Source organism: Podarcis tiliguerta (assembly GCF_965153285.1).
Source record: "Podarcis tiliguerta genome assembly, chromosome: 5".
NCBI classification, from domain to species: domain Eukaryota; kingdom Metazoa; phylum Chordata; class Lepidosauria; order Squamata; family Lacertidae; genus Podarcis; species Podarcis tiliguerta.
In genome coordinates, this window is record NC_139538.1 from 43,887,031 (window position 1) to 43,911,953 (window position 24,923).

The 24,923-nt window shown below is 40.7% G+C and overlaps 1 protein-coding gene across 15 annotated transcripts in view; it reads right to left on the reverse strand.

Moving 5' to 3' along the window:
• The window catches only part of NT5C2 (5'-nucleotidase, cytosolic II), an 82,538-nt gene that overhangs the window by 15,508 nt on the left and 42,107 nt on the right, over positions 1-24,923 (reverse strand). For 6 of the 15 annotated variants that reach the window (XM_083441542.1, XM_083441544.1, XM_083441554.1 and 3 more), the window contains 14 exons: positions 22,135-22,230; positions 20,669-20,760; positions 20,439-20,496; positions 19,570-19,663; positions 18,765-18,818; positions 17,839-17,922; positions 16,614-16,655; positions 15,447-15,554; positions 14,399-14,465; positions 12,640-12,810; positions 11,373-11,424; positions 11,043-11,103; positions 9,422-9,598; positions 6,767-8,446 (listed from right to left, as the gene is read on the reverse strand). In XM_083441542.1, coding sequence (XP_083297668.1) covers positions 8,198-8,446; positions 9,422-9,598; positions 11,043-11,103; positions 11,373-11,424; positions 12,640-12,810; positions 14,399-14,465; positions 15,447-15,554; positions 16,614-16,655; positions 17,839-17,922; positions 18,765-18,818; positions 19,570-19,663; positions 20,439-20,496; positions 20,669-20,760; positions 22,135-22,230 — 1,405 coding nt within the window. In that variant the 3' untranslated portion in view covers positions 6,767-8,197. Of the gene's footprint in view, positions 1-3,120; positions 3,454-6,766; positions 8,447-9,421; positions 9,599-11,042; positions 11,104-11,372; positions 11,425-12,639; positions 12,811-14,398; positions 14,466-15,446; positions 15,555-16,613; positions 16,656-17,838; positions 17,923-18,764; positions 18,819-19,569; positions 19,664-20,438; positions 20,497-20,668; positions 20,761-22,134; positions 22,231-22,323; positions 22,414-24,923 lie in introns of those variants that run through there. The other 9 variants (XM_083441548.1, XM_083441546.1, XM_083441547.1 and 6 more) reach the window with 7 other exon arrangements.

The window sequence follows — 24,923 nt, forward strand, 5'->3', positions numbered from 1 at the left end:
TCACAATAAATCAAGGCTCATGGTTTGTTGCACCAGGGAGGTTGGAGACAAATGCGAGTGATTCAGGACCATGCACTGAGAAGCTGTTAATTCCTGGTAAGTAACGTGCAACGTGGTTAGTGGTTCTTAATGGGTTTGACATTATTCATTAATGTTTCCTGTTTTTCCTATCTAGTTTTCTTTTTAAATGCACCTTCATGCCTAGGTATCTATGAATTGCATCCAGATAAAAATATAGTTATTTGACCCTTTCAGGTGAATGGAGAAAGTGGCAAGAGTTTACCTGTTTCCCATCCTCTCCCATGCCCTCACCAATCTTTGCCACAGCCTAACACTAGAGGGAGCTCTTGATATTTTAATTGGCAGGAAATGTGTGATAATGTACCTGATGCTTCCATGCAATAAAGATCTTGACTATGTCATTCAGTCAGGACTTGGCTATTGCAAGTTGACAGAACCTTTATTGGGGAATCCAGGGAAACAAATGTATTGTCATTGGGTCTGCCCGAATGTCACCTAGACAACGGTTTTGCTCTACTTTAGTAACTTTGGCTCCATGTGATCTCTGAGCATTAAGTGTTCTGCTTTTGCTGTCATTGCATTGGAGAAGGTGCTGAGGTACGATTGGGTGCCACCTCACATACAAGACCTCCTGCATGGAGAATGCTCTAAACTTGTGTCTGCCATGTGGTGAGATGCATTTGTGCACTGACCACATGGTTTGTCTGCATGCTGCTATAAAGCACTGCTGTAGGTTATAATTAACTACATAGTACACCACTGAACATGAAGAACCCACCACATGGAGGGTTTGAAACAACATGCCATGTAATTTCAAGCAGTTGTCACACAGTGGCTCTTGTGTGAAATAAGACAGAGAGGTGGTGGCTTGCAGATAATACTCCATGGGCATTTAGCATTGTTATGCCATATGCTAGTTACCTGAGGGTTGTGCAGACAAAATAAACCTAATTCCAATTCACTTAATGCCCACACCCTGCAATGGTCATGTATACAGCATTAATCTGAAAGCTGTCCATATATATGCAGTCTTCCTCATGACTGGGTATTTTGATTTATCCCCTGGAACATTTGTTCAGAAGAGAATTATACACCTAAAGCTATAGATGTCTAGAACCCTTTCCGTCTAATGCTTATATGTGGGTGCCAGTGGGGCGTAGCTAGCCGGCACATCAAGACATGATTGCATTTGCCTCACATACTCAGTCAACATATGAAGGAGATTTGTTTGTTTTTTATCTGAAGAGTTCTCTGGTGTCAGGCATGGCTTGATTGAACTGAAGAGCACAGGAACAGTAGCTAGTCTGAGTGGTTGCACTTGACTATAATAATTGCTTTATTCTGTTAGCTCTGATGTCCAGTTGGCAGGATACTCACAACACTGTGGAATAGTTTGCTCTGTGCCTTGGTCTGCTGTGATAAAATGAGCTTCAAATTCTTTGAAAACAAGTTTTTGTCTTTTGAGCAAAGGTCTGAAATAATTTTGACCAGCTAAATGAACGAGCCACTTAATTCTTCTGGTGAAATCCAATTTATAGATTAAAAACAATTTGCTTGATGCTCTGCTTTCAGGAATGCCTGCTCTCTGGGATAAAGCACTTTCTGGGTTCTTCAAAACACCACATCCTACTTGGACAACTTTAGTAACTGGTAAATAGGTGTTTGTTTATTCTGGCACACGGAACTGCATCCCCTTCTCCTATCATTTTTCTACTGTGGTTCTCTTCTTACCTTCTCCTGGAATGTGCACATGATGAGCCTCATATAGCTTCTCCCCACTCCTGGGCTTATTCCAACTGAGGTCTTTTATTATGAGCAGCCACATGGATAGTCTGCAACACCAATGGGATTCAGGTGTTGTTAGACTCCCATCATTTGCAATGGTGACTGGGGCTGATGAACATTTAACAACATCTTGAAGGCCACATGTTCCCTATCCCTGGTGATTTGCAGACTTGTTTGTTTTTTTCTTTCTATGGACTTCATTATATGCCATTGAATTGGGCTCCTAACCAACTGTAATTTCTGCCAGTAGTTTTGTGAGTCAGTTGCTTCTTAAAATGCATGCATGAATCAAGTTAGCAATGGCATTGTCCTGCAAAGAAATGGATCCCCAGAAGTATATTTCATTTTGCTTTTACACAAGGTTATTCTACATCCACATAGTCTTCCTCCAACCCTTTCCCACCTATGCCTCAAGTGATTGTCCTCTTTACCTTGTCACAATGCTGGAGGCTGAAATTCTTTCTGCAGAAGTGCCTGTGTAGCTGCTTTGACAGTGCTGCTAACACCAGCATTTCAGCAAAGTGCTTGAAGCACAGATAATCTTCTAGAGTACATTTTTACAGAACTAGGTTTACGCAAAAAGCCTCAAGCCCTGAAGATAACGATATAAGGAATGCAGGAATTCGGGTCATTCTTCTGTAAATGTTGGGATGAAATGGGAAGTGGTGGCAGCTGTCTCTTGAGTTTTTGCCACCTTTCTCTTGTTTCTTTGCTCCTGCATACAGGATTGTACTGATGCTCTCAGATGTGGTGTCACTGTGAGTAGTAGCTTGTTACTGAAATCTTGGCCATTTTCTCTCCTTTGGTACATCTCACAGTGAGAGGGTAGGGTGTGTTATGACAATCTGAGAGACTATAGTTTTGCAAGGGACTCTCAGCAAATTTGTTTATCTGGTGTGCATAGTTAGGTGAAGTCTACTGTTACTTACTGTTACTTGTTTTAACTGCCTGGGCAAGTTAATAAGCGGTGGTATTGGACCAGATTCAACAAAATAGTTGGGGGGGTGTTTGAGGGACACCCCCCCCCCCGAACAACATGTGGTTGGGGGGAGATCATCAGGCAAGCAGAAATGCTTGCATTGATGAAGCAATCTCCTTAGTACTACTTTGAATACCATCCAATATTTCTATCTAAAGAACTTACTGCTCACTGTAACTTGCTGACTTGGACAGGACGACATACCTGCAATCCATCAAATCAAGATATAAACTGTGACACACTTAGGTTTACACAAACTGTTGAAGGATGTTTGGAGGCTTGAAACTTGAAGCTCTTAATTTCTTAGAGCAATAAAATACTGCTTAAGCTTAGTGTGTGGAAGAGCTCCAATAGTGAACAAAATATATTGTATCTGGAAGGCTACAGAGTTCTCTGTTCTGCTGTCAGACCAGACCAAGGGAATTAGCTGAACCCTGGAATCTTGCCTCAAGCCAAGCTTTCCTTTACAGTAAATATTTGTATGCTGCACAATTTTCCCAGTACTTATCCTATGCCTTTTTAAGGCCTTACAATCTGTCTCCATATATTGCTGCATTCCAAAGCTTCTATAGATTTCTCTTCTGGGATCTTTGTCAAATTGTATCATATTTCTTCCAAAGTTGTAGTATTCTGCCAACAGTATTCCACACTGTCTGTTTGTATAAACCCTGAAAAAGCACAAATGAAATGTACACATTTCATAAGCCAATTGATATCCTGTTGGAGTATATAAATACTTAAGTGGTGTTGCAGATTTCCAGTTTCTTCTATTTATTTTGAACCTCATTAATTTGTATATTTTTGTGATTTTATTGGGAAACAGTTTATTTCCTTTAGATAAATGATTTTTCTTGTTTAACTTTCATTTTTAACATGCATACTTCATCTTTCTTTTATTTACAAGGGGGTGTGCATTGGTGACATTATTATTTTTTTAATTAGCAGTTTTGAGTAGAGGAGCCCTGAAAGGATGTGTTCCTTATGTTTGGTTTGACTTTATTAATTGTTAGCAATGGTCTTGTAGATTATCTATTTTACTTTCCTGTTGTAGGGAGCAGGAATTCTGATGGATATGCACTAATTTTTTCTTGAATAACTTTGAATAACCAGTGCAAGTGTTTCATTCCTGACGTGTCATATCCAAAATATACACTAGCATGGTTTCTATTTATTTTACATGGGTTTTGTTTGTTTGCTTTTGGGTAGAGGAGTGTATATGGGAGAACATGCCTGGCATCTATTTGTAAAATAGGCTTGTTTGTGGAAGGAAGATGTAAACTTTTGAGATTCGTACTACTAATTAGCTAGAATGTAGCTAAGTAGAGACCAGCAAAAAAACTTCTGCACACACCAAAAACCTGCTTTGTGAGTGTTGTGGCATACTCAGTGATTTCTTGAGTAACTCTCAGGTGTCTCCCCCCCTTAGCCGAAACAACAATCTATTGACTCTTCTAATCTGAGTGCTCTAAGGGAATGCAGGGAGATAGCTGAGAAGTAACAGCGGAATCATACAATGGGGTTGGGGGAAGGGGAAAATATGAAGGCAGCATAGCATAACTTCTTCATGATTGGATGTAAGCCTTGCACCTGTTGCCCATCCACTGCTGGCATATAGCCCTCTGAGAAGACTGCCTATGAAGGAATGTGCCTCTTGCATCGGACTAAAAAAGATTCCCCACCAATGGGTCACAGTATTTTTTGCCACACTGTTCATGCAAAAAAAGCCAACTCCTGCTGTTTATAGCATTTAGTAATAAGATAGTCCCTGCTCTCAGGCTTACAATCTTGTCTGGTAGAGCTGTTTACTTTGTTTGAAAGAATAGCAAAGCATAGTCTGTACACTACTTGAAAAAGCATATTCTCCATAATATATGGTGAAGGGTCGTTACCACAGTTTGGTCCTAATACGCTGAATGCAAGTATAGCAGCAGGATTTGGGAAGGCACGTTAAGAAATTAGTAAACAGTCGGTGGTATTCAGTCAACCAAACAGTTTCCAAAAGATGTATAAAACTAGTCTTATACATAGACTCTTTGAGCATGTTTTGGATTGCCACTGTCTTGGCCCTCTGGCATAGCTCAAAGAAGGGAGATGTTTGAGGTAGAATGGAGTCAGAAGGGGTTTCAGCTGGAGTTGATGTCACAGACCCAAATATTATTGTATGCTGACAAACTTAAGTTAAAGGCGGCAGCAGTGGCAGTTAGTATCACTTAAAAATAAGGCAAAGGAAGGATGGTCAAAGAGGCCAGATAAATAATGTTATGCTTAAGAAGTAAAATGTAGTCAACAGTCTTTGCGATGTTCCAAGTGCTCCTTCTGCACAGTCATAAATGAATTCAATTTTCTTGTGGTGTTTGGGAAAGTGTGGCTCTTTGCTTGGCACCTCTGCAAGAGCCTGAAAATACACTTGTATTCTGTCTTCCTTGTCTAAGGAAATTGAAGTGGTATACATACATAATCTCCCCCTTTTATCCTCACAACCACGTGGATTGCTGGTAGTGCATGTGAAAAGGATCTATGGGTCTGAGTAGACCACAAGCTTAACATGAGTCAACACTGATGCAGCAGCAAAAATGGCTAATGCTATTCTAGGCTGCATCAACAGAAGTACAGTGTTCAGATCAAGGGAAGTAATAGTATTACTGTATTCTGCCTTGGTCAGACCACACCTGGAGTACTGTGTCCAGTTTTGGGCACCACAGTTTACGAAGGATGTTAAGTTGGATTGTGTGCAGAGGGCAACTTAGATGATCAAGGGTCTGGAAACAAAGCCTTATGAGAAGCAGTTGAAGGAGTTTGGTATGTTTAGCCTGGTAAAGAGGAGACTAAGAGGAGATAGCAGTCTTCAAGTATCTCAAGGGCTGTCACATGGAGAAAGCTTGTTTTCTCCTCCTGCTCTGGAGGCTAGGACCAATAGATTTAAGTTACAAGAAAGGAGATTCTGGAAGAACTTTGACAGTAACAGCTGTTCAACAGTGGAACAGACTCCTACAAGAGGTGGTGAACTCAGCTTCCTTGCAGGGTTTTAAGCAGAGGTTGGAGGGCAATCTTTCTTATATGATCTAGTTGAGATTTCTGCACTTCATGGGGTTGGACTAAATGACCCTCAGGGTCTCCTCCAATTCTGTGAAAAGCAGCAATCCTTTTACAGTTTGTTTCCAAATTTCCCCTAAAAGTGCTGCTAGAAATTGAAGATTGACACAATAAAATTTTGCTGATACAAATGTAAGAACTAGGGTATTGTTCTGATGTAGTATGCAAATGCCTCTTCTCATGGTCTAATTTTGCTTCTTGACTTTCCAGTTCTTTTCCTCACTTATCTCTCACTTGTCGGTGCTCATTTTTCTGTCCATTTTCACTAGCTTCAGCAGAAGGATAAAAGCAGGAAAAAAGCCTTCCTATTTCTTAGCTTGGAAAGCCAAGGCCAAGCTGGTTTCAGGTAGGGAGGCCTTTTACTCATTTATGAAAAGGCCATATGTTTGTTCTTGTGGCTGGCTGCTGTGGGGGTGGAATTTGTAAGGCTGAACTTGTAGGCATCTGAGAACACTGATCTCTTGCCTATAGCCAGGATATCTTCCAGTATTGATTAAGAGAAGAGCACTAGTTCACTCTTGCTGTTCCTTACGAATATGTATCCAGCTCAACACCAGATCACTAATAGAGTTACCAGCTAGACCACTGTCAAGTTAACTAATGCTCTCCAATTCTGCTCCCGTTTTCTGGACAGGGGACCTTATCCATACAACTCTGATGGCATCACCTTACTCTAGTATATCTACATTTAATGCATATATCTAGATTCTATGCTGTCAGGCTGCTGTCTGCCTCCCAGCCATCATTGTTGGGAGAAGATTATAAATCACGTTGTATTCCACGCTGTATACAGGGTTTTCTAGTTGCTATAACAAGTATTAGGCAAGCAGTATGAAGGGAGAGTTAGGAGAAGTAGATTTGTCAGTGTTAGACAGACATTAAAACAGCTTATTATGAAACCTCATGATTTATTTAGTTTGCAGGTCCATCACAGGAGCACCAGCTTCTCCTGCTGATTTACAGTTCACCGTATTTTAATAATGGAATAGAACTAATTACAATCAAGTGATTCAAAATAAAACTTCTAATACTTCAAAATAGGGCCTCTATTCAGTCTTTCAAACTTCAGTGGCACAGAAGTAAGGAACTCTATACCTTGGGAAACAGTTTACTGCCTGCTTGTATGAATAAGAAAGAGAAAAATGTGCTTTAACTTAACAGCCTGCACTTACAGCCAGAATGCTATGCCAGGCCCTCAGAACCATTTACAAACAATATGGATCAGCCCTTCAACCATTTTCATTCCAGGAATGGCAGTAACACAGAGTGGCAGCAATAAGGATGTTTTGCTGAAGGGGGCTTCTTCCTCTACATGAAGGCTCTAGGCCTGTGCATATACACATACCCCATCTCCTATGACTCCGTATCAGAGAATAGAACGGCTGCCAGCTGAAACATTGCATCTTACAGGTTGTTGTTCCTAATTTGAGCCTAAATTGTTAGCCACAGGAAGAGGCTAGGAAAGGTGACACAAACCTTTTCTCTTCACAAACTGTATAGCTCTTGATCACTGTGGGTTAGACAGAAATACAGTATTAATCTTTAACTGAGACCTAATCAAAATACAGCATGACATTATCTCTTACTAGCAGAGATAATTTCAGAGTGTAGAACAAGCACACGGCATAAGGACCCATTTGAAGGTCGTATAATACATGCACCACATGCCAAGACTAGGGATGATAAAAGCTTTGGGATCTCAGCAAGAGAAGAACTAGCTATCAGCCAGATCAAGAATTTGTGGCATGATAGTCTTTCTTGAACCAGCCCCAAACAGAAAGAGCAGAAGCAGAACTGCACTAGAAGGAGATTAGAGGATTAAACCATTTCAAAAACAAAACTTGTGCTTGATGGGGTTCAATTTGACCCTGGAATTGCCACCATTTCCATGCATACAGTATTATATATTAGGATACATCTTTCCCCCCAAAGGGTCAAAGGGTATCAGCTGTGAGGAACTGGTATTGGGCTACTGTGATTGCTGCAGGACCCATGGCAGGCTCACTGCACCAATTCCAAACCATGTCTTGGAGGCAGTTTTGAAATGCACAAGAAAGAGGAGCAAAGGACCCACAAGCAGCTCTTCCTTCCCATGTTCTATAGGTAGAGCAAGCAACGCAGTTAGGCATCTGTATGTGGTCCTACCCTCACTCAGTGCAAAATCCTTTACAGTTGGAATAAGTCTGTAAAGAATAAAGGGTTTCTGATTAGTGTTAATTTTGTTGTCATCCCCACCCCATACCCCAGGACTAGTGGGATTCTGTTCCTGCTAATCACTGCTATAGCCACGCTTTGGCAGGTTGTGTTCAGATTTCATTTCTATTCTTCTTCCTCTTCCTCCTCCTCCTCCTCTTCTTCTTCATCATCATCCTCATCATGGCAATGTGTGATTTCTTGGGGAGTTTGAGGGAAGAGGTTGGGTGGTTTAATCTCACTCACAGAACGGGTCAGCTGGTGTCGTTTGTCAGAATCTTTGAAGTCCACTGATGTGCGGTTTCGGGTGGCCAGAGGTGACTCTGTCTCATTGATATCCACATGAGTGTGCTCTACTGTTGACTCGTGTGGCATCTGCATGGAGAGATACATACCATTGTTCAGAGAAGATTAGCATTGTCACATGAGAAGAGCTGGCTCAGTTAGGCCAGTGGCCCATCTAGTCCAGCCATCCTGTTCTCACAGTAGCCAACTAGATGCCCATGGGAAGCCCACAACAGCACGCTACCCTCCTGCAATTTTCCACAACAGGCACTTAGAAATATATTGGCCTGCCTTATCCTCCACAAATTTGTCAATCCCCTCTTAAAACTATCCATGTTGGTGGCTATCACTGTGAGATTGTGGGAGCAAATGCTACAGTTTAACTATGCATTTTGTGAAAAAGTATTTTCAAGACAGACAAAGGAATCTTAGAACATTCAGCTCCATTGGATATCCCTGAATTACAAGAGAGGGAGAACAATGTTTCCATACCCACTTTCTCCTTGCTATGCATAATTTTATAAACTTCTACCATGACACCTCTTACTCTCCTTTTCTCGAAACTAAAAAGGCCCAAATACTGCAACCTTTCCTCCTAGGACTTGCTCTATCTCTTTGATCATTCTGCTTGACTTTTTCTGGTAACTTTTAACAACTCTACAATATTCTTTTCAAGGTGAAGCAACCACAACTGTACATGGTACCCAAGTGCAATTGTACCATAGAGTTGTATAATGTTGTGATAGTGGCAGTTTTATTTTCAGCTCCTTTCCTAATGATCCCTAGTATGGAATTCACATTTTTCACAGCACACACATATGCTAGTACAGTGAGTGCCTGACTTCTACCACTTATTATACTGTTACCCACAGAAAATTTATAAAATTGTTTAACCCTAACCAATGTCTCCCAATGTAGCCATCTGCCACATCCATTTAAAAAGTTTTTAAGTCTAATGCTAGCAGCTACATTAGAATGTCCCTCGCTCTATTCAGACTTGGATAGTGCGTGTACTTCTCTGAATGTTGTTACTGTTCATCTGCAGCTTCATGGATTTCAACTCACCAGCACATGGGCAGCTCTGAAGAGGTAACTGAAGGGATAATACAGAAGGTTGATGAATGATGCTGCATAGAGGTCTGCGTAGCGCATCACTTGGCTGGCAAAGAGTGTCTGTCGGGAGCCGCTTCGAAACAGGCTTCCCATCATTCCATAGCACATGTCCATGTCATGAGTCACTTTCTAAAATCAGAAGGCAAATTAGACATTTGGTCACTTCAGGGAAGGGGCAGTTTTACATACATAAAAACTATTGCAGGTGAGAGAACACCATGTGTACACTAGAGCACACACACGTTTCTGAATCAGAGGCATTGACTGTAAAGAGGCAAAGCAACTGGAAGTCACAGAAAGTGAAAACACCAGCAATATACAGTGCCTTCCAGGAGCATTCCACCATAGAATAAGTTTTTGTGTTCCTTAGCAACATGACAGATGGGAAAAAAATAGAATTTGACGGGAAAAAAGGGGGGGGGGGGAGGATAACCAAACACAAGAGGGCTCCAGGCATACAGGGGTTTATGCCATAAAAACCTGTAAGACAGTGTGCATATAAAAAATTAAATATCAGACTGTATTATGTTTGTGATCAAAATACAACTAGAGGTTTAAGGCTGCCATCGCAGCCCATCTGTGAGATGTAGCCCTGAAATAGGTGAGGTAAGGCACTGGATCTTTGTCACCTTGCTTAACATACTCAGCTTTGGCAGCAGCGGCACTTCTCTAAAGATATAGCGGAAGGGAAGCAAACCTCAGAACCACTGCCATGCTCCACTAGGGGGTGGAAGGGAGAGACACCCCAACCCGGGATCTGCTCTCCTACCACAGTGGCTGGTGAGTTTAAATCACTTCTGAATTTCAACATTCCCACTTGTTCTCAGACCTTTGCCACCACTGTAGGATTTTCAGATGGAGAACTCAAGAGAGTTCAAGCACTACTTACAGTTGCACAGATGGGAGAATTTCACATAGTTTTAATCACAGTGCTTCAATGACACAGAAAACGACAGCTACACATTTTTTTCCTTTCTGTGAATCTCTTATGGTGCAGGAGCTGTCACTGTTGACCCAAGCAAACCTATTTCCCCTAGTCTCTGCCTCACAGTTGTTTCTCTTGCCTGACCGCTCCTTCCCTGCCATCAGCACATAGCCATTCCAGTCCCTATGCCCTATTTGAGGTCACCATATGCCTCTTGGGAGACTACCTGCATCTGCCATGTAAGCAGCTTCAGTGTGTTTCCTCTGCCTACTGTTTCATCATCTTACGTTTCTCTGACTCAAGTCTATTAAAGTTAAAGGTAAATGACCCCTGACAGTTAAGTCCAGTTGCAGACAGTGTTTCCGGGTCATGTGGCCAGCATGACTAAGCCACTTCTGGCGCAGTGGAACACTGAAACCAGAGCAGGGCACGGAAACGCCATTCATCTTCCCGCCAGAGCGGTACCTATTTATCTACTTGCACTGTGTGCTTTCGAACTGCTAGGTTGACAGGAGCTGGGACCGAGCAACGGGAACTCATTCCATTGAAGGGATTCAAACCACCGACCTTCTGATCAGCAAGCCCAAGAGGCTCAGTGGTTTAGACCACAGCGCCACCCGTGTTCCCCAGCATTCTATTTACTAGTACCTTAATACGTCTTTGGATGGAACTGATGTCAGGACGCTCATTACTGCTGCTATCCAAATGCCTGTTTGAAATAGGAAAGAAAACAATATCAACAGAGCACATGGAAGATAAATGTGAGGGTGGATCTGGGAAAGCAAATACTGATTTAGAAAAGCTGATTATATCAGGCAAAACTGATAGGCACAATACTCTCTTCTCCACCCCCAATTCTAAGTTAATGTGGAGCCCTTTGATAGAGTGCAGATGTCCACTAAAAAGGAAGCACTCCCTCTAATGAGTTAGTGGATGGAGTATTGGGTTATATTCTAAAGAGAAAAATCCATTACTTACTTGTATAACTCAGCGAGAAAGATGTCTAAACTCTGAAGTTCTTCAAAAAGGCCTAAGCAGCAAAGGGAAGGCAAAGTAAAAGGATATTATGGCGGTGGATCAGCTGAAACAAATACTATGTAGACTATTACTTATCTCTCACCGATATGAGAAAACAGACCTAGCAACAGACTGAGGATTCTATCTGCTTTCCAAATTGCATTATTATTTGTCGATTTATAGAATTACAGAGTTGGAAAGGACCCCCAGGTCATATAGTCCAAACCCCGCAATGCAAGAATCTCAACTAGATCATACATGATGGATGGCCATCTCTGCTTAAAAACCTCCAAGGAGAGTGCACCACCTCTTGTGGGAGTCTGTTCCACTATCAAACAGCTCTTTAGAATACAGTCCTACATTTTGAATATGTTTGCAGTGTCTCAAATGCCCTCTCAATGTCTAGGGCAGGCTCCCCCAACACAGTTTCCTCCACATGCTGGACTACAACTCCCATCATCCCTGAACATTGGCCAAGCTAGCTGAGACTGCTAGAAGTTGCAGTCTAAAACATCTGGAGGGCATGAAGTTGGGGGAAGTTGCTCTAGGGTTACAGCTTCTATTTCTTGCTCTCCAGTAGATCCTAAAATGTTCATGGAAAGTGCAACTGAAAATATCAGCCTCACTCTTCTACACACTTAGTGCAACTGCTTTTATATTTGTTTTAACAGGTCTTGTAGGCAGCCTTGAGCATTTTAATTAAAAGGGTATAAAGAAATAAATAACTGACAGATGTCAGCAACTGTATTGACAAGTGGTAGCATAGCCACAGGTTTGTAAACAGTTCAAACCAGCAGTCAGCGGTGGTTAAGTCTCCCAAAAAAAGCCTCAGTCCAAAGCAAAGAAACCCAACTATCTACAAATAAGTCACCAAACGATCCAGACACTTGCTGCTTTCCCAGTCTTTGATGCACAAAAGCAATGCAAATAACCTTTGGGAAACAAGCCAAGTGATTTTCCAGCTACCCTGTCAAGCCAAGCAACGTCAATTAAAAAGTGAAAAAGAATGAACTAGACCAGTGGTTCCCAATTAAGTACTACAGATACCTTGTTCTTCAAAAGCCAAACCATGGACCCTCCTACTTTTTTTTTAAAAAAAAGATATCTTTATGGTAGTTTTTGTTATGCGAATGGTGCCACAAACCACCTGGGTGGGTTATGTGGACCTCCTCCCCGGGAGGTCCGCATAGCATCAATTGGGAACTGTTGAACTACAGTCAGTACTTACAGCTTTTGTCTGTCCAGACATGAAGCTCCTGTGCCAGTTCTGGAATCACTAGGAAGGTCCTCCAACCCTGGCGTTTTTTAGACTTCAGTATATCTCCAAAAATGTGATCACCTATGTATAAGATGTCTTTACCCTTGGCCCCCAGAAGGTCACAGATTGTATCAGAGGAGCCTAATAGGAGGAGGGGGAAAGCAGAAGGGCCAATCAGAAAAGGTTTCTCAGCATAAAAACCATGGGTTCAGTGCATAAACTTCCATTATTATCATGTACCTCCTCCCAATCTGATAGATATAAGGCTTTTTCAAATAATGCAGCTTTTACACACTCAGACATATCAGAGTATAAAATAACTACACTACAGCATACAAATATATGGTTCACAGGTGGTCTTCCATTCAGGCAAAGCCTGCTATATTGTGTGCTGCCAGAACATTTTTTGAGCTACAGGTGTCTGAGACCTATCTATTTAAAATACAAGTTATGATCAAATCACCTCTTACTTTTTTCCTTTCTTTTTAAAAAAGGGATAAGCTGCTAAAATAACAAATCAGGTAGCATGTGAGACGTGCATTTTAGATGCCATCCCAAATACACACACATACACAAAAGTACCAACACAGTATATATTATTTGAGTATATAGTTTTGGAAAATACCAAGAGCGATCTTAAAACTTGAGGAAGATCTACCATCTACCACCATGGGACTTAACCTTTGGGGTTACAAACTTTGGATAGGTGGGTACATTCCTTGCAGCTACTAGGTTATATTACACTTTTGGCTTCTGCTGACTCTTTACCTAATGTACCACCTACAATTAAATTTCCATCTTCACTAATATAAAGACTCTGCTTCACAAGGGACTCTTATGTTCCACTTACAAACAGATCTGAGTAACTGCTAGTGCATTTTTTTTAAATGGTACAACCACTGTTGTTCCTTTGCTCCAGTAAGTTTTGATACAATCTGAAATCTATTTTGCCCCTAAAACATTCTAATCTAGTTACATCTGCATAATATATCTGGCACTCTACTTAAAACAAATTAAACTTCAGACATTGGGGGGGGGGGGCTTTAAAATAATATCCAGTCTTCTCCCTCACTCCCTGCTGCTTTTCTTAACATCAAGCCTGAAGAACAGTTTTGGAGAAATCAAAAGTTATTCAAACCCATGTTAAAATAGAATAAAGTGAAAATCTCCGTCCCAGCTCCTGATAAAGATTCACTAGTCTCATTTCTAACCTAGACAGCATCCTAAAAAGCAGAGACATCACCTTGCCAACAAAGGTCCGTATAGTTAAAGCCATGGTTTTCCCAGTAGTGATGTATGGAAGTGAGAGCTGGACTATAAAGAAGGCTGAGTGCCGAAGAATTGAAACTTTTGAATTATGGTGCTGGAGGAGACTCTTGAGAGTCCCGTGGACTGCAAGAAGATCAAACCTATCCATTCTTAAGGAAATCAGCCCTGAGTGCTCACTGGAAGGACAGATCCTGAAGCTGAGGCTCCAATAACTTTGGCCACCTCATGAGAAGAGAAGACTCCCTGGAAAAGACCCTGATGTTCGGAAAGATTGAGGGCACAAGGAGAAAGGGATGACAGAGGACGAGATGGTTGGACAGTGTTCTCAAAGCTACCAGCATGAGTTTGACCAAACTGCAGGATGCAATGGAAGACAGGAGTGCCTGGCGTGCTCTGGTCCATGGGGTCACGAAGAGTCAGACACGACTAAACAACTAAACAAGTCTCATTTCTAATTTACCTCCAGAGTAAACAATACCATGCTGCAAGGGGCCTGTGTAGGTACCAATCTTCAGTTTGCCAGTAACCTGCACAGAAAGAGAAATTCATTTAATGAAACTGTAGGTCTCTCCAGCCCAATTTTCAGTTTTAATATTGATCAATGGATTGATAAATCAGTAGAAAGGCTGTTCAATATATGCTTCAGAGGAAAAAGCACAACTGGTGTTTGCATACTCCAAATGCACTGTATTTTTCCTGGGCAGCCCCCTTTAATTATTAAAAGCAGCATGACATAGGGGCAAACAGCATTCGGTGACATAGGGGCATGCAGCTGGTCCCCTATTCCTAGAGGCCATAAACACTCTTACACTGGGAATTGTTTCGTGCCTCAAATGTATCTTTGCCAGGTGAAAACAGTGAAGTTAGTCTGGTAGAAGCATATTCCGTACAACCCTTTTGCATGGCCTGCATACAGATGCTACAAAAGCCTGCTTAAAGCTATACTTCCAAATTTTACAGTTAAAGCGTTGGTTGCCTTTTATGAGCCAGTTGATTCTGCCTATAGGGTCAGGCTTAAGCTAAGAATTTTGTTGGGGCCAACAAGTTATCAGTAGCACAGATTCAGCTAAAACCCTAATAGATTCCCAATAAAGACCAGTCCCACAGAATGACAAAGCAGGTGGTTATGTTGCAGCCACAGTGAATTTTTTAGATAACCAGCAATTACAGTGAAACTGATCTAATGAAACACAGCATTATTAGGCTCCATATATTTTCAATATGATGCTGTTCTTAATTTAATTCCACTCAGTACATCTAGCTGAAATACTTAATGATGCACTCAAAAAACATGATGTGTTTTTATTTAAAGAACACAGCTCCTTCTCATATTTCCTTTCTATGTGATTCAGGTAACCCAAAAATAGCTAGAAACACATATTCCAAGTAGTCAATGAATTTCAAAGTAGAGAGCTTATGAATTTAGAACTAATGTTCTAATTATTGAAATAAACTGTCCCAGGTTTTCCTCCAGTCAAGCCTAACTATATATTCTATGTATCACTCACCGTATCCACCTGTCTCAAGACTGTGCCTTCTCCAAAGAAAAGAGGTTTCCGCGCATCCACAAGGATGAGGTCAAAGTATGATTGCCATGGCCGGTGAGAATTGCCAGGCTAGAGAAAAGTTAAGCAGAAGAAAATCTTTTTAAAAGGTACAAATTCTACTTGTTCACACTGAAACTGGCTTATTTTAGTTCTGCAGGAGAGATTGATAACTGTCTTCTATATGTAGCCTGACATCATATACAAAACATCTTAGTTCCCCAACACTTCAATTCAGTAAATATACCTGAGAATCCTAACAATGCAGGAAAGGAAAATTATCAGATATTTTAAATTTTATTTTTGTTTAACTGGATTTCTATACCGTTTAATCATAATTTAAATAAAAGTTAGCAATTATATCACTACTACAAATATTAATACAAAGATCCAGGCATTTATCAATTACTGCAGAACATCCAGGGCTTTCAAAGAAGAGGCCACAACTGAGAAAGGGACAAAAGGGAACAGTCTGTGTATTTATATTAAACTTTTGATTTCTACTACACATAGTAAGTACATGAACCCATAACCAAGCCTTAAAATTGAAAAGTACATTTTCTTGTAGCTATGAAAAATTATTAATTATACGTGGAAGGATTTCAGCAGCACTGTTATAATGCATTAGTGGATATGTGGCTAAGTGGCAATTCCTTGTATCTGAGCAAGCAACTTCTACTCAAGCAAGTGCAGACAGGCAAACACCACCGGTGGAAGTAAATGCCTTTGATTTGAAAATTCAGTGGTGTTTTTTTAATCACTAGTGACCTCTAGAAGCTGCATATCAGGCATATCAAAGCCGACTTTAATTATTTCCACCTGTTCTCCAATAAAAATAATAAGGCATTTGACACCATGCCTCCAAAGGTTGAATTTTACAAATAGAAAATTAAATAACTATCTGGTTTCTTCAGTCCCCATCAACAAAGACTTGACTCCTATTCTTGATTTATTTAGGAAGGAATAATATACACCATCTAACACAGCGTTCCCCAAACTGGTGCCATCCAGATTTTTGGAATCCAGCTCTCATCCAACCCTGGATGGGAGTTGTAGTCAAAAACATCTGGTCAACACCAAGTTGGGGAAGGCAGAGGTATCATTAATGCACTAACACTTTTCATCACTCACCTTTGGTCCATGTGGAAAATCAAACAGGTAAGTCATAATTTTCTGAAAGGCAAATTGGGAGCAAGACTTAATTTCTTTCTGGATAAATTAACTATTTTATTAATTATGTTTAAACAATACATTTAAATATACAAATAGTCTTCAGATATACAAATCTAGAACAGGCATTGTGAGAATTAAAGTAACATTCCAGAACCCTAAGATGTTATTTTTAGGATTTTCATGACAACAAAAGGCATGTCTCCAGCTCTGACAGATATGCAGCTCTGCTTTATGTTTTATGTACAGTTAATTTGGAAGCGAGTTCAGTGGAACTTACTCTGAAGCAAGTGTTCATAGGATTGGAGAACAAAAGTTCATTGTCACAGAATACAGGAGGGTCCTGCATTCATATTAACATGGGGATTTCCCAGTATATTTGTTCATGGCTTTCTAAAAAAACATGCATTTTATGATAAACAGAAGGTCTTTAAAAAATATTTCTTCCCCCACTACCCAAAAACTTGGGAGACTAAATTACAGACACATTGCTAGGTACAAGGAATCATTAAATTAGCAACCAAGATTCAAGGAGAATCTTTGGTGCCTCCAGCTCATGCTTTCATTATACTGAGCTTATCTAATTCTCTGCAGCTGGCTTTGAGAACCTCAGGCTCTGTAGATGTTGTTGAACATCAGCCCCAGCCAGCATGGCCAATGGTAAGAAACAGTGAGTTGTAGTAGTCCAGAACATCTTGAGGAGCCTAAGGTTCCCCAGCTCTGCTTTGAGGCAGGGATGGAAGACTTTTTCAGACTGAGTGCCACATTCATTCATCTGGAAACTTCTGAGGGCTTCACACCAGTGGTGGGTGTGGCCGGAAGTAAAAATGGATGTAACTTACTGTTGTAATGCATGCCACATTCCAGTCACACAGATTTCAACACTCATATATGAATCCATCCAGACAAGCAAGAGGCATCACCACAGCTTAAGGGCACCTTCCAGCCAGGCAAAAGCACTTGAGGAGTTCAGAGGAAGGGGGCGGGCATAACCTAGGGAAGGAGGCATGGCCTGGAGAAAGGCCAGAAGGCTGGACAGAGAGGCCTACAGAGCTACATTTAGCTCCCGGGACTGAGGTTGCTCACCCTAATCCAAGATAGAAATTCAAAATATGACACCTAACATATATGAGACACTAAATGAATGAATGATGGAGGAAGATTCTTGTGTTAAAGGAGTACTTACATCCGTGTACTTATAATCACTGTTTGTGGCAAGAAACACCTTTCCCACCTCATTCATGCGGCTCAAAAGCAGAGGCAGTTTCCCCTAAAATGGCAAAGATTTACATAAAATACAGTTTTCAGTTGAAGCCCATACCTTCAGGGGGTCTATAAATATCTCAGGCTATCTGTACATACTGCCAGTTTGAACAGTGCCAAATGAATATTTCAGCCTGATTAAAATGTCTTCTAAAATCCTAGATACCTCAGCTGTGAACTGAAATCCTGCATCTTACTCATGTCTTATAATTTGTACTAACGTCCTATTTGGCCAAGTATTAAAATATACTTTTAAAAAACTGAAATGTTGAAAGCTGTTCTATAATATGTAACTAGAAACCTGATGATTTGAAAATGAGAGACTGCAGGCAGCAAGGACTCTTTACTAATTTTAGAACAAAATGCCACTTTGATGTGCTGTGAGTATGTAGCATGAGCATTATGTGGAAACAGAAAGTATCCCATGCTAGGTGAAAATCAAAGGAATCCCACTAAAGAAATACAAAATGCACAATTTCAACTTTTTGCCCCTTAAGATATCAAGACATAGAAGATGCTTTGGAATATTCACATTTCTATTGTGACATGCACTCTCTTACTACTCCATATATTGTGGGGGTGGGGAAACCAACTGCCCCGCTTGAAGTTCGGGTGCTTAGAATTCCATTAACAAAAGGGAGATAAAGAGGAAGTGCTAAAATATTTTTCAACAAAAAAGGCAAAATTTGCTGAAGCAACAATAACATCACTTAATGCCTATTTTTATAAAAAATAAATTGTGAACAAGGGAGTTTGAACTTTCCATACTGTTTTTTTTATCATTTTAAGACTGCATGAAATAAACCAAGACTGGTCCACTTTCAATAAGGAAAGGCTTGACGTACTTACATCTTTCACTACATACTTCCCCAGATTCTCAACTGTCTTCTCCTTCAGTGATCCCTGAAACAACAGGAGAAACCACATGACACAGCAGAAGCAACGATCTAGCAATCTTACTCAGGTTTCGCCTTATAGTATCAGCTTCCATGCTGTCATCGTACTGTAGAAAGATGCACCACTGACACTAGAGGCAGAAAGTTATTTGTGGAGTTTCATGTGTCATGAGATTAGCACTGGATAGGTTCAACCTGGGGGTGGAGAACCCTGTGGCTCATTCACCATATGAGAAACAAACACATGGGACAAGATGCCATTGAAGCACTGTAATTAAGTATATTCTGAAGTAAACTTGAAGTGCAAAACAGAATAGTTCAGAAAACACATGGTGACAAGAGTTCAGTTGCTGAAGCAAAGCGGTGGTGTGACTCCTGGGCAATGTGGGGATGAGTTATCACCTGAAAACACATGAAACTGCTCCTTGGAAGGGAAAACAATAGCATAAATATAATAAAGTCAAACAGTGATGGCTTTTAAGATGGCTTGCAGCAGCAGCCTGTCTTGTCAAGAGGGGAGGGGAGGAGTGGGGGGGGGAATGAAAATAAGCAGCAGGATGGTGGTGATAGAAGGAATTATCATTCTTGTTTACCAATCCCCCCTTTCCAATCATATTGATGGGCATGCTAGCTGGCATTTAATACTTATTCACTGGCTGCCAAAGCAAATATAAGTGTTCAACTCACACTATAATTTATTCAAAATGTTAAGAATTAAACAGACTACAGTTAAAAAAATATCCCAAAGTGCAAGTCACCTTATAGTGAACCCAATCCACAGCATCTCTCACATCTTGGAACATACTTCTGAAGGACATGAAGAGGTCTCCATCTTTAAACCCTGTTTCACAGCTGTGAGAAAAAAGGAAAAAAGCACGGAATTGTTGTAAAAGTAGATTAGCAGCTAGTAAGGAGGGTGCATAAGGCCTGGGAATCACCGTACAACTGGAAACACCAACAGTATTGATAGCTACATTGATAGTATTGAAAGCAACCAACCTTAATCCCACTAATGTTAGGTGGATTCTTGCTTGTATGTTTTGTGCCAGTTCATGAATACACATATATCATCTCATTTCCTGTCTAATCAGCATGGCATCTGTTCTCAGAGGCCAAACCAGGCAGGAAATGGGATGAGATAAAGGTATAGGCAGGATGTATGTACGTCTGAATCTAGGTTGGTGCGTGTTTCTGCATGCAAGAGAGAATGAGCATACATGGATGATGGCTAGATGAAGTTGAGGAGCTGAAGATTCAGAAGAAGGGAGCTGGGTGTGGGAGAGGGACATGTGAACGGATGTACAAACGAACAGAGAAAAGGAGTAGCTCCACCCACTTTTATGGCTTTGCCGGTATCCATCACCCCAACTTCTAATCCCTGAAAAGGTAGCCCATTCTTGTGCTGAATGGTCATATTCACCTGTGTATGATGGACCCTGTGAGCCCTGCCAGGGTTTAAATCACCAACTTTACCAACATAAACAATCCCTAAAGTACTTGTGGTTGCTGTTGTCATCAAGCTACAGATAAGAAGATTTGAATTTGTCCTTGCACACTTCAATGAGAGACAATGATGGCTATAGCGTCACATGTTGGATTTCATATAACACATGACACACATGCTCACCTTGAATACCTATCACAGTTCGTAAAAAAATCAACCAGACAAGCCAACAGGTAAGTCTCTGGAAAGAAGCAAAGAATATACATTAAATGAAGAACTAGATAAAGAGACACTCACGTAATTAATCTAAACCAAAATGACATTCCTAATTTGTCATTTGAAATTAACAGTAATATACCTACGGATTGTCATGACACAATCCCCACCATCCCCATTAGATTTTAAGGTCTCACCTGGTAGGTTGAACAGTGTGTTTAAAATGTAAAACCTGTCAGTGTCATCTCTCTGGATGAATTTATTAGGGTACTGCTCTCGGATATCTGGCCTGAAAAAGGTAAGGGACAAGGGAATATGCCTATTAATGATGTCTAATCGTAATTGTTTCTCTAAACAGCTATGTTAACTCCTACTGGGTCAATAAGACCAATGAGACCAATGAGAAAGGTCTCCTAAAATGTTGGGATTCAAGGAAAGGTTTCAATGAGAACACTGGAATAAATATAATATGGCTTCTTTTCTACTACAGCAAAATGCGGTACTTCACACAACTTCATCCATAGAGAGGAGCCTATTCCCTCCAGCTCTTGCTTGCTCAACTGATCGCAGAAGAATTCAAGAACTGGGGTGATCAAAACAAAACAAGAATTGTGTTTCATTTGGACAGCATGCAACTAACCATCAACAACTCTGGACAATTCACACATAATATTCTACATAAAAAGAAGTAGCAGCAGCAATGTTTCAATGTTTAGTAAGATTTCATGTCATCATACAGCCAAAGACAGACTACTGAAATGGATCCTGTTTACCTATAAAGCCTTACACAGCTCAGGACCTCAATACCTTAAGGACTGGCTCTCCCCATCCAAACCAGCCTGGACCCTGCACTTGTCATCTGAGGCCCTTCTCTATGTCTGCCCTCCCAGAAAGGTTCAGAGCGTGGCAACAAGAGAACGGGTCTTTTCTGTGGTGGCTCCCCGATTGTGCTTTTTATTATGTTTTTATCACTGATGTTCTGTAATGTGTTTCTAATGTTGTACACCACCCTTAGATCTTTTGATAAAAGGCAGAATCATCATCATCATCTCAGTGGTAGAGCATGTGTTTGCATGCAAAAAATCTCAGGTTCAATCCCCAGCATTTTCAGGTAGTGCTGAGAAAAACCTCTGCCTGAAATTCTGGAGAGCAACTGCCAGTCAAGATAGACCACAGTATAATAGGTTCCTATGTTCCTATAGCTGGGCTCAAAACGGTCTAGTCCCAGGTCATATTATGATTTGTAAACAACACTTAAACCATAGTTGTCCCGTTTGGATATCACAAGAAATTAGTTTAACAAAGTTGTGCATTCAAGGGCCAAGAAGAAAATATGTGGGCACAAGGCTTGTTCTTGTCCCAATAAACTGATGCATTGAGGTGAGATTGTTACATCTGAACCAGGTTTGTATGCATTTTTTCCATATTCACTTAAGTTAGTTTCCAAAGGTTAACCAAGTTTCTGAAGTCATTAGAATTTATAAGACTCCAAAGTAAGAAAAACTGGCCTGCATAAGGATTTGGAAATGTTACAGCGTAGGTGATCCCTGAAAGCCCCAATGCTATATATGAATTCAGAGTTTCTACCAAGTTCAGTGGAACATACAGATACATATATACATTCAGTGGTACATACAGAACTGCCTATATTCACAGTACTTACCCTCTCATGAAGTTAAAGCCATGTGCACACACTAGGATGTTCCCATAGGCATCGACTTTCAGCAAATTTCCATAAAGGGAATCAAATACCAGGCCTCTATTAATAAAGAAGTGCATTGATTGATATAAGCATGGTATACCAAGCAGTGGACAGCAAGACTTTGAAAGATAGTCTATTGGAATGGCATACCTGAGCCAGTTCTATCATGTTCTGTCCAAACTAGAATCTGACCCTAAGGAGGACACTTTGCTGACAGAGTCCCATTGAACTTTTGTTTAGCTGCAGAGGAAAAAATAGTCTGCATTGCCCAGTTCAAATGTACAATTGATCTCTTTTCTTTTCATTAGCTTATTTATCTTAACAAAAAAGCTGAATTACACAATCAGCAGGCACAGGTGCATAGCTTAAAAAATAAATAAAAACCTTAGTTCTCCCACCTACCCAACAGACCAAGAAGAGTAACTACATAACTGGAGCTGGCAGAAGTCTCATTGGACAAAAAACTCTGTCAAATCAGACTTGTCTTGTTTAAAACTAAGTACCACCTCAACATCAGATTGTCCACCCTACCTGCTTGTTAAAAGACTACTCAGAGAATGTGTGTGAAGCACTGTGAACTCACTGTGAACTGTATAATACAAGTGTTATATATTTATTACTATTCCTTTAAAGGACTAAAACCTTTTGGACTAAACTTTATAAAAGGTTAGTTGACACGAGATGTGCTTTCGCTACAGTAAACAGGAAAAACTAAACATAACTAAGGTAGTTCTCTGTGTGTGAATGTCCTAACTGCATGGAAAGGAGGTGTGGAATGTAGGAGATGAGGAATGTAGAACTTCTCAGCTAAGCTATATGAAAAGAGTTTGGGGAGAAGGACTGCTGGAACACAAATGGCAAATGGAGGAAGAGTTCATCACTCATGCCTCTAACACCTTAAGACATCACCACCCTTTTCACATAGGGATTATTTAGTTTGGCTCCAAGCAATCCTCTTGCCAGTGAGTAAGTGGCAGTTAAGACTTTCAGTCACCACTTCTCTTTTCCCTTGAGGAAAGTTGCCCGTCTACCAAGTTTGCACAGTTTACTTCCTTAGAAAGAGCTTTCCATGTCACATTTTCCATCTCTCCCATTTCTTTATAATTTTTTCCACTTACCCACAATGTGACATTGTCACATGGTGTGCTTCTCTGCCCCCACTCCACATCACTAGCTGCTGCTTGGCACAGCAGAGAGGAAATGCATGGCATTGTTAGTTTCACTTTCAGGTAAGTGAAACTGCACATTCAGAGGAGAGAGGTGAGAACATGATTCAGGGAGACAGTTTTTGGCGGTTGGCCCATGTCTGCGGCAATGTGTAGTTTGGCCCTGAATGTGAGACAGCAAGGAAGCAACAGCCATACCAAGTAACCTCAAATGCTAATACAACCTTGTTCATAAATTTCCAAAAGTTACTAGCTTATAAAAGTTTTTATTCCTAAGAGGGGCTGGTTTCCCTTTCACCAGCATTTCTTATCAGTAAAAACTGTTGCTGGCAAGAAATACAGCAGGCTGGTAGATGAGAAGTGTAATGATCCCTGGCTACTCTACTAGCCTGATTAGTTTCTATGTTGAGAGTGCAGGAAAATGCTTTTTCTCCTGCATGTCCAGCACAGTGGACTAAAGACTGGGCGATGGATCAATCTGTCACTACTTCCAGCATACCTGATTTCTGTGCTAAACATGCAGAAGGGTTCCGCCCCCCCCCCCACTGTGCATCCATTCCAGATGCAGAGCAGCCTGATAGTGAAAAAATGAATTGCGCTCTCCTATCACGTCCAGCACATACTGTTTCTATGCAAGCAGTTTCGCCTTCTGCACATCCAGCACAGAAGCACAATGAACCAACAGAGAAGTGATAGATAACTTGTTCTCATTCCCTGCCAGATTACTTGATTTCATTGCTGGCCAGGGAGGAAGGAAGCAGCATGGAAGCAGATCAAGATGGCAGGAAAGGGATAGCGCAATCTATCCCTCCTCTGTCAGCCCACTCATTCCATGCACATTCCTGTGTAAGAAGTTAAATAAAATGTTGTGCTAATTGTTCTAAAGTCAGCAAATGCCCTTACAAGTAAGAAGAAACCCGAACAAGCTTCAAAGTGACTCTGCTTGCCTGTACCAAGATTTATTAGCCTGTTTTGGAAGGGCAAACATAAACAGCTCTAAGCATGTTCATCAGTGAAGATAGCCTAAGCTGTCCAAGGTGGTTAAATAGTAGTGCCAGTGCTTCACAATGAGCCTAGGTCACTTTTCCCCCCAACCCTTGCCCACATTCTACTGTACCACTAATAATTTTCAAAAGCATTTGCAATGACTGGATAGAACTAAAATATACAACAAATTTTGTCTATGTATCAGCATAATGGGCTTGCCATTTTGCCCCTTAATGGCCCACTTACTAAAGCTCAATTCACATGCTAATTGTGTGCTGTTACAGAATGAACTGTGAATTAATTTCTCTGTTGCTTAACTTTCTGAAAAAGCCTTGCAAAGATCACTACAAGTGGCCTTCTCAAAAGTAAACATGTGAATTGGGTCTACTAAAGGTGCCAAAATTTGTTGACTTTTTTCCTAAATCATTCCATAAATAGTTCTGCATTCCTTTCAGCTTTTGCTAAACTCACTGGCATGTTTCAACAATGCTTCTGTTGCAAAAACTGGCCGGAATGCAAGACAGAAGTGTGGAAATCTCCACACATGCATCACAACTTCTGTGGGCTCTTTTTTAAAAAAGAATCTCAGGGTTGGCA